This window comes from Stegostoma tigrinum, chromosome 16 (genome assembly GCF_030684315.1).
Source record: "Stegostoma tigrinum isolate sSteTig4 chromosome 16, sSteTig4.hap1, whole genome shotgun sequence".
NCBI lineage: Eukaryota > Metazoa > Chordata > Chondrichthyes > Orectolobiformes > Stegostomatidae > Stegostoma > Stegostoma tigrinum.
In genome coordinates, this window is record NC_081369.1 from 1,300,145 (window position 1) to 1,310,937 (window position 10,793).

The 10,793-nt window shown below is 44.4% G+C and overlaps 1 protein-coding gene across 1 annotated transcript; it reads right to left on the bottom strand.

Moving 5' to 3' along the window:
• Positions 1-1,772: 1,772 nt before the first annotated feature.
• On the bottom strand, positions 1,773-5,094 carry LOC132210658 (probable G-protein coupled receptor 139). The gene is made up of 2 exons (XM_059651768.1): positions 5,003-5,094; positions 1,773-2,665 (listed from the first exon to the last, which is right to left on the bottom strand). The coding sequence occupies exons 1-2, from the start codon at positions 5,085-5,087 to the stop codon at positions 1,773-1,775; spliced, it is 978 nt and encodes a 325-aa protein (XP_059507751.1). The 5' UTR covers positions 5,088-5,094.
• Between the last annotated feature and the right edge of the window lie 5,699 nt (positions 5,095-10,793).

Sequence of the window (10,793 nt, forward strand, 5' to 3'; positions counted from 1 at the left end):
GTTCTTCTAAATGATGCTGACTGTGTCTGGTTTTCCATTCACTTGATACTCAAGCTGACATTGGCTGATGATCTGTAAGTGTGGTAGAGGCAGAAAGCTTCCCAACATTTGAGAAGTATTTCGATGTGAACTTGCAATGCCTGGAGTCAGAAGGCAATGGACAAGTGTTGCAAAATGGGATTAGAATACTTGGTTGTTCCTGACAGGCCCAGCTACAATGGACTGAACAGGCTTTCCCTGTGCTGTGGATCTCCATGACTCTATGGGTCCTCTTTTTGCTCGCTACTGTAACTCATGGTGATTGCTTCTGAGTACTACTTCCACTCACTGCTCTAACAAATGTAGCCTGTGCCCAGATCTTGCCTTTGCACACTCTCCTAACTGATATTGATTTTCTTCAGGTTCTAAGCTCACTTGTTTCTCTACCTGATGCTGACTGCCTTTGGATCTTCCTTTCAGTCGCTGTCTAACACCATTGTCTTTTCCCTGCATAGAACATAGAACATAGAACACAGAACAGTACAGCGCAGTACAGGCCCTTCAGCCCACGATGTTGTCGACCATTGATCCTCATGTCTGCACCCTCAAATTTCTGTGACCATATGCATGTCCAGCAGTCTCTTAAATGACCCCAATGACCTTGCTTCCACAACTGCTGCTGGTAACACATTCCATGCTCTCACAACTCTCTGTGTAAAGAACCCGCCTCTGACATCCCTCTATACTTGCCTCCAACCAGCTTAAAACTATGACCCCTCGTGTTAGCCATTTCTGCCCTGGGAAATAGTCTCTGGCTATCAACTCTATCTATGCCTCTCATTATCTTGTATACCTCAATTAGGTCCCCTCTCCTCCTCCTTTTCTCCAATGAAAAGAGACCGAGCTCAGTCAACCTCTCTTCATAAGATAAGCCCTCCAGTCCAGGCAGCATCCTGGTAAACCTCCTCTGAACCCTCTCCAAAGCATCCACATCTTTCCTATAATAGGGCGACCAAAGCTGGATGCAGTATTCCAAGTGCGGTCTAACCAAAGTTTTATAGAGCTGCAACAAGATCTCACGACTCTTAAACTCAGTCCCCCTGTTAATGAAAGCCAAAACACCATATGCTTTCTTAACAACCCTGTCCACTTGGGTGGCCATTTTAAGGGATCTATGTATCTGCACAGCAAGATCCCTCTGTTTCTCCACACTGCCAAGAATCCTATCCTTAATCCTGTACTCTGCTTTCAAATTCGACCGTCCAAAATGCATTTCCTTGCATTTATCCAGGTTGAACTCCATCTGCCACCTCTCAGCCCATCTCTGCATCCTGTCAATGTCCCGCTGCAGCCTACAACATGCCTCTATACTGTCAACGACACCTCCAACCTTCGTGTCATCTGAAAACTTGCCGACCGATCCTTCAATCCCCTCATCCAAGTCATTAATAAAAATTACAAACGGTAGAGGCCCAAGGACAGAGCCCTGTGGAACACCACTCACCACTGACTTCCAGGCAGAATATTTTCCTTCTACTACCACTCGCTGTCTTCTGTTGGCCAGCCAATTCTGTATCCAAGCAGCTAAGTTCCCCTGTATCCCATTCCTCCTGACCTTCTGAATGAGCCTACCATGGGGAACCTTATCAAATGCCTTGAGAAGTTCATACACACCACATCCACAGCTCGACCCTCACCAACTTTTCTAGTCACATCCTCAACAACATGCAACAACTTTTCCCCTAAGATTAAAATAAGCTCAGATACGGACAGACTGACATTATACATCATGTTCATGGTTTGGTCGTACTCAGTATCAAACTGAAAGGATATTTGACAACTGTTTTTAACTGCTCTCGGAACTGACTCTGGGTCATTGTGTAGATGCAAGTATTTGTGCAGGTGCTGAGGAGCTGGAGCAGGTATCCAATGGTACCAGTTGTGGGTGAAGGTGGATATAAATCATACACCAATGCAATTTTCTGATGGATGAAACATATAACATTGATTAACCATAACATGATAAAACTGCCTGAGATAGCGAAGACTAAAATGATGGACTTTGTGCGCCTTTCTATCTCGGGGTCGCTTGGACCTTCCCTACCAGTTACCATCTGGAGTCTCCTGCGGGCTTTACTTGCCATGAAGATGTGCCTGACTGTCAGAATATTAAAGAGAACAATCAAAAGGAATGGAACTAAAGGAGTTAGGAAGCGATGGAGGAGTACATATACAGTCCAGAAGGTTGAAGTGTAATATTCTGGTTTTGTAATGCAAAACCACTCCAGGTTATTGAAGGTGTATTTAGCTTTGTACTTGAAGAACCAGGGAATGCTTTCCAAATAGCCCAGTACACTCACTGTTCCAATAACCATGAGTGCTATTTTCTCAGTGCAGTATTTTGTTCTTAGCTTCTTAGAACAAATGGCCACAAATCGATCAAAGGTGAAAGCAACTGTGAGCCACACTGAACAGACTGTGGAGCCAATCATCAGCACTCTTACCAAAGTACATACGGGAGTAATATCCAGGAAAGAAACTGGAAAGTAAATGATAAACCATCTCAAGATTATGTCGCTGGTGACAACCAGAAGGTCCACTACGGCCATGGCCACCAAGTAATGATTGACACATTTGGTGAGTCCACAGGTTCTCCGAGATAGGATTGCGATTGTCAATAAATTAACTGTTAAATGAAAAGGTAAAATTACTGCACAGATACAATGATCAGGTTTATAACAGAAAAAGGCCATTTTTTTGCACATTTCTCTGTAAATGTCTTTTTATTGTATATGCATTTTCAGTCGGAAAAATGAAAGTATTTATATGGAATCCTGAAAAAGAAAAATAAATCTTTTGAAACCGATGTGCATGGTACACTGTTTCAAACTTCAAGAAGAATACCCATTTGATGCAATTTGAAACCATTATCCAGAATAACCGTATGTTGTCCGAGATTTTCTGCTGGCGAGACAACTGTTTCTGAAGTATTGATGGGAGTTGCTGTTTGGGACCTTGTAGTGTCCCCATGGTAACCAATTTAGAGAATTCCCCTGGAAATTCCTATCTTGCAGGAACCTTGTAAAAATCTTAGATTGTCTTGGAAAATTCAGAGGGTGCTGCTAGTTAGGTGAAAAGTAGCTCAAGAAAGAGTAGACGATTGAATACCTCATCTGACTCCTAACCAAAGTAATTACCTGAATTCACAAATGAAGACACACATTCAGAACTGCACCTTGTACACATGCATACACCTGGAGAAACCTGGGAGCCTAAGTCTACCTCTACTCTCCTATTTCTGGGGTCCAGCACCCCTGTGATATCAACTCACAGCTCTGACTGTCCCCCAGATCTGATGTCCACCTTCCCCTGCTGCCTTCTCTGAATCCTCCTATACTTTCTCATGGCCTGAAGTGCATTAGCATCCTCGGTCCCAAAATCTTCCACAGGTACTTGAGACTTAACAAATTCCGACCACCAGAGCCAACAAGCTCTTGCTCCAGACCTGACACCATCTCACAACTTCATCAGCACCTCAGCCCTCCTTTCTTGCCATCTTCAACATCTCTTCCCAGCCGGCAGTCTTGACACTCCCCACCTAATCTCAAGGCGCCTGATGTACCTGGCACACTACCTGCTAAGTACGTAAAAATTTACTTACCTAACACCCTGTTATGTACACATCTTGCACACTGCTTACTTGGCACCTTACCCAACACCTACTTCGAATGTTTCTGACCTGGGAACCTCCTCCTCAACAAATACTCACCTTACATGTGTTCTCAAGTTTGGATCTGACACTGCTTTTTCGTCCACCTTGGTTTACTCACAAACAGTGACCAATAAACTTTTTTTTTGTTTTTATAATTATTCCGTAAATGGCAACAAGCTCCTTGCATCAGTGATTTTTCATTGACCCCACTCAAAGCTGTCAAACAGAAGCTGCTTTTTCTGGTTTTCCTTCACAACATCAGACTGTACTCCGAAGGAAAATCTCAGCAAACTATGATGAATACTCAGTTCGATGGCCGCAGCCTCTCTTTATGATTTGGCCATTATTACTTCAGTTTGTTCTGATGTGTCTTGCTCAACAATGACAAATAACAACTAACTACTGAGTCCTTTCAATATATTCAATTATTCATGACAATTTCAGCACCATTTTTGATTGCTTGATAAGTTAACAGTGTGATTGTAGCTTTTTGGATTAATATCACGATCTATTGAATGAGGGCTGAGAGCCAGTTAGCCCTTTTAGCGGAGGGCTGGCTTTCAGTGCAGTGTAATGACAGCAGCAAAGGTTGAATTCCTGGGTCTGTCAGTCCACTGGTGCCACCCGTATATCTAAGGAAGATTGGGAATGTTTGGCAATTTACCTGGCAGTCACCGTCCTTATTTCTCTGACATACTGGATCCATTTGAATTGATCCTGGTGATTAACAAACTTCTTCATTTCTTCACCTTTTTTGCATTACCCAAGGCAAGAAATCCATGTGTCTGTTCTCAGTCTCCTCTGTTTATTTATGATTTATCTTGAGTTCTCACTTCCAGGGGTGATTCTAACATTGTACAATTTTCTTCCAATTAGCTGATCCCATATTTTCTACCTTCGACCATTTGAATTGAATTTCTTCAGACAGAACATTGGTCTCAATATTAATCATATAGAGTTGTACACTGCCTCCAGACTGAAACTAAAACAGTCATACCTGAGAACATTCATCTTTCTCTGGGCAGTAAATGAGTCAGTTAGCGTTCCAATGTCTACATTTTGTGATAAGCATGATGTTAGTTTAGTTTTAACAAACCATTACAATTTTATAGTCTCAAATATCTCAAGATGGTCAATAAATGATTTACCAATGAAGTACATGTTTTAAAATCAACATAATACTGGCTCATGAGAGATTTTTTGCTGAGAGAATCATGTAATTTTGCATGAAAACTTGACAAGACACAGTATTGTATTTGAACATAATTTTGAACATAATTACACAATGCTGAACAGGTATTAGTAACTTACCGGGCACTCCGATAGCCCCAAGTACAGGGCAGTAAATGAATTCAACTTCAGCGAGTGTTGGAAATGGATTGAATGGATATTTCATGCTCAGAAGAAAGCGATGAGTCCAACCCTACATGGAGCTGTGTTCATTATTTATACATACAAAACACGTCCTCCAGGGATACGATTTGGCTGGATGATCATTGATATTATTTGCAATACTTTTACCAAATGTGTATGAGAGATATATTGCATCAGCATATACATGAGCTCTGAAATGGAAGGGTTGAGTGATGGTGTGAAATAAGGATAACTTGAGGATTGGCACACTGAGGTCGTGAGTGACAGCAAGTGGTGCTGTGAAAAATAGTGACTTTTTTTGCTTTGATCTTGACGTTCGAATAGAATCTTAAACATCAAATGTTCTTTTTTCTCTTCTTGTCATTATCACCACTACCAAAATGAACAAGTGAGCCAGTAAATAGTAAGTGAACAATTAAACTTGCTGAAAGAAGAGGCAGTTGTGAACAAAGGAGGAATAGTCTATGAAGCAGGCAACCGGATCGCTTAAGGATGGAGTTGTGTGAATGAACAAACATTTGGAGGTTTCCATGAGAACAATAGGATTTGTGTTAAAAAATTCTTATTATGTCTAACATAAGAAGTACAAAAAAACATTAATACTGAGAACTAAGTAGAAATATAGATCAAGAGAAATGATCATAAGAACACTTGATTTTTATGTCTTAGACTTTCGAGTTCAGGAGTAATGGAGGAACTGGATGTGAGTTTGCTCGCTGAGCTGGAAGGTTAGTTTTCAGACGTTTCATCACCATTCTAGGTAACATCATCAGTGAGCCTCCGATGAAGCGCTGGTGTTACACCAGCACTTCATCGGAGGCTCACTGATGATGTTACCTAGAATGGTGATGAAACGTCTGAATAACACCAGCGCTTCATCGAAGGCTCTCTGATCATGTTACCGAGGATGGTGACGAAACGTCTGAAAACTAACCTTCCAGCTCAGCGAGCAAACTCACATCCAGTTCCTCCATTACTCCTGAACTCGAAAGTCTAAGACATAAAAATCAAGTGTTCTTACTGAGGACAAACGGTCAGTCCTCAAAAGGGCTCACTCTTGTCCCCCTCCATCTACACATCAACAAATACAAGTCACGTTTGGACATTGCGCAGTTTTTCCTCCGTCTCCGCGCTTACTACTTCAATCATGAGCTGAATCCTCCCTCTACTGACCACTTCTCCCATCTCCAACACACCCCCTCCTTCTGGACACCACCCCAAGGACTCCCACGCTCTCTCAACCTCTTCAACTCCAACTGCCATCGAGACATCGATTGCCTCAACCTCTCCACCCCTCTCACCCACTCCAACCTCTTCCCCCGTAGAACGTGCAGGCCTCCTCTCCAATCCCAACCTCACCATAAAACCCGCAGACAAGGGAGGCGCAGTTGTAGCATGGCGCACTGACCTCTACATCACCAAGGCCAGCTCTCCGACAACAACTCCTTCTGCCCCCTTGATCATGACCCCACCCTCGCAACCTCGGCCACCAAACCATCATCTCCCAAACCACCAACTACCCCATCTCTTCAGTTGACCTCCCACCCACAGCCTCCAACCTCATTGTTCCCCAACCCCGCACCGTCCGCTTCTATCTCCTTCCTAAAATCTACAAACCTGACTGCCCTGGTCAACCCATTGTCTCGGCCTGCTCCTGCCCCATCGAAATTATCTCCACCTATTTGGACTCCATTTTCTCCCCCTTGGTCCAGGAACTCTCTACCTACATCCGTGAAACCACCCACATCCTCCACCTCCTCCAGAATGTCCAATTCCCTGGCCTTCAACACCTCATCTTTCGCGTGGATGTCCAGTCCCTATGCACCTGCATTCCCCATACAGATGACCGAAAGGTCTTCCGCTGCTTCCTGTCCTGCAGGCCCATCCAGTCCTCCTCTACTGACACCCTCATCTGTTTAGCCGTACTCGTCCACACCCTCAACAACTTCTCTTTCAATTCCTCCCACCTCCTACAGACAAAGTGGGTGGCCATGGGTACCTGCATGAGCCCAAGCTATGCCTATCTCTTTGTAGGTTACGTGGAACAATCCCACTTTTGTACTTACGTTGACCCTAAACTCCAAATCTTCCTCCGTTACACTGACTGTATCGGTGCCATTTTGTGCTCCCACGACAAGCTTGAACAGTTCATCCATTTCACTATTACCTTCTACCCCAACCATATGTTCCCCTGGCCCATCTCTAATGCCTCTCCCTTCTTCCTAGACCTCTCTGTCTCCATCTCCAGCAACCACCTAGAAACCGATATCCTTTTCAAGCACACTGACTCCCACAGCTACCTAGAATACACGTTCCCCCCAACCACCTTGCTACAAAAATGCCATCCCCTATTCCCAATTCCTTCACCTCTGCCACATCAGCTCCCAGGATGAGGCATTCCACTCTTGTACATTTCAAATGTCCTCGTTTTTCAAGGACCGCAAGATCTACCCCTCAGTGGCCGAGGACACCCTCGACCATGTCTCCTGATTTTCCCACAACTCATCCCTCACATGCCCCTGCCCGCAATAACAACCAAACAGAATCTCCCTCATCCTCACATACCACCCCACCAACCTCCGGATCCAACACCCTATCCTCTGACACTTCCACCATTTTCAATCTGACCCCACCACGAAGGGCAGTTTTCCCTCTCCACCCTTGCCTGCTTTCTGGAGGCACAAGTCTCTCCACAACTCCCTTGTCTGCTCCACAATCCCTCCAGTCCCACCTCACCTGTCTCTTTTCCCTGCAACCGCAGGAACTGCTACACGTGCCCCTGCTCCTCCCCCTCCACCCCTATCCCAGACTCCAAGAAGACTTTCCACATCAAGCACATGTTCATCTGCACATCTGCCCATCTGCCAAAGTGGTATACTCCATCTGCTGTTCCCATTGTGGCCTCCTCTACATCTGGGAAACTGAGCAGAGGCTTGGGGACTGCTTTGCAGAACACCTACGCTTGGTTCGCAATAAACAGCTGCACCACTCAGTTGCGAACTATTTCAACTCCACCTCTCATTCCGCAGATGATATGTCCATCCTGGGCCTCCTGCAGGGCCACAACGTTGCCACCCAAAAGTTGCAGGAACAGCAACTCATATTCCACTTGGGAACCGTGCAGCTGAATGGTATCAGTGTGGACTTCACAATCTTCAAAATCTCCCCTTCCCCCTACTGCATCCCAAAACCAACCCAGCTCGTCTCCGCCTCCCTAACCTGTCCTTCGTCCTACCCATCCCCTCCTCCCACGTCAAGCCCGACCCCCATTTCCTACCTCCTAACCTCATCCTGCCCCCTTGGCCTGTCCATCTTCCCTGGACTGACCTGTCTCCCCCTTACCTCCCCACCTACCTTCACCTTTACTGGCTCCATCCCCACCTCTTTGGCCAGCCTGTCGCCTCTCCAGGCGAGGCACAGTGGCTCAATGTTTAGCACTGCAGCCTCATAGTACCAGGGACCCGGCTTCGATTCCAGCCCTGAGCGACTGTCTGTGTGGAGTTTGCACATTCTCCCTGTGTCTGCGTGGATCTCCTCTGGGTGCTCCAGTTTGCTTCCACAGTCCAAAGATTTTGCAGACTAGTTGGATCGGCCATGCTAAATTGCCCATTGTGTTCAGGGGTGCGTGGGTTGTAAGGGGATGGATCTGGGTGGGATGCTCCAAGGGGCGGGTGGACTTGTTGGCCCGAAGGGCCTGTTTCCACACTGCATGTAATCTAATCTAATCTATCTTCTCCTCTTTCCATCTTCTATCTGCCACACCCTTTCAAACCTCCTTCCCCTCTCCCATTTCTGAAGAACGGTCTAGGCCCAAAACATCAACCTTCCTGCTCCTTTGTCGCTGCCTGGCCTGCTGTGTTCATCCAGCTGCACACCTAGTTATCGTAGAAAACATTGGGAATGGTTTTATTTCCATAACTTTCTTCATCCAGTGATCTCTCAAACATTTTGTTGACTTTCCAAAGCAAAAGCAACCTCTGAGCCGACCACAAAAGTGGAATACAGCAAATGCTGAAAATCTCAAGGAAAGATGAAAATTACTCAAAATCACTACAGGCCAGTTGTATTCCATGGAGAAAGGAATAATTGAAAAATTTCAGCTTAATAACTATTCAAAATGTTTCTAGCCTTCTCTGTTTTCTCCATTAGCCCTGACCCAAATCGATTGGACAGCATTTTTTAACATTTCCTGAATCAAAAAATCCTTGCTCGATGCTGAAAAAGGTTATCCTTCAACCAATAGTTGTTATCACTGTGACATCAGTACTCGTTTCATTTTTCTGTTCAGAACAAGACACTGGGTTGAAGCAGAAGGCCCTCCTGAGCCAACTTTAATGAACATTGGCACCCCAACTGGAGTGAATAGCTTTTTCAAAATCAGAATCACATTGAGTTGCAGGGAAGGTCACCACAAATTCCTTTCACCAGCAATTGATACCTGACCTGCTGAATTCTCAGCTTCCAGACCATTTTCTGCTTCGATTAGACCCTTTAGATTGACTCTAGTTCGCTCCAGGTTGTTGCTGGAAATGGTTTTTGTGCATACGATTTGTTTCAATTATGGCACCCTGATAGACCTTTGAACTTATTAGCCTGAAAATATATTGAATGAAGTGATTGTAAATACGTGTATGCCCTTGCCAGGGATTAAATATTTATTTTACCACTGTTTTTGGAGGCTTTAACTTATAGTGCATTAACATTTTGGATACATTAAATCAATGGAAGAAGTGGTGTGGGGAAGTAATTCATTGAAACTAGGAACTCATCTCCGGGTTAACAATCCCTACCGTTATTTAAGATAAAACAATGGAATAGAATGAATATAAATGAATAAATTTCCAGAAAAGACTGATCATGCTGTCTGCAGCACCAATGGTCCATATTCCTCTTTCTATACCGTCATTTGGGTCTTTCTTCAATGAGAGGATTATCAGGGAAATTCCACTATCGCAAGGTGTATGCAATGTTTAAACTGAAAATTGATGTTTCAACCTGGAATGCAGGATTTGAACTGCGATGCTCAGACAATGATTTAAATTCTTTCCTTCTGTAGCACTCATCGTTTAAACTTTCAGATAAACAGTGCATGATTTGTTCCACAGTGCCTTGTGCTTACAGAGTCATGTCATTGCAGGTGTTCCTTGGAGTAGGGTCCCCATGCCAATTGTCAATAACATTCCATCCATCATATGTTCAGAAGTACTGTTAGTGCTGACATGCAACAAGGTCTGGATCACATTCAGACTTGATTTGAATATTCACGAGTGTGGTGAATTGTACGCAATATCCAAGTGTGGCTGCCCTAAAGTTGTAAAAGCTGCAGGATAGCCGGTCTGTCCTTCTGCTCAATGCCCCTGTCAATGAAGGGAAGCATGCCTCAAGCGTTTTTGACTTATCTGCCTTGTCACAGAACAAAGGGCAGTAGAAGATGTGATGGTTTCAGCGAGATAGATCCACATGGGTTAAAAATGAAAGAAGAACCAAGAGTACAAGATACTGAGGTCAGGTGGGTGGAAGGCAATCGCAATGGAGAATGTGGGTGATGTTTTGAAGGTTTATAAACTAAATGTTAATCCCAAAAGATTGTAAAGCAAAATGACAAGCTGTTCTTCCAGCATACTTCGGGCTTCAAAGGGACCCATGCAGCAGACCTGGGACAGAAATGTCAATGTGAGAACAAGATGCTAGTTTGATGCAGCAAGTGAACTCTTGTGTTTGAGGTCTG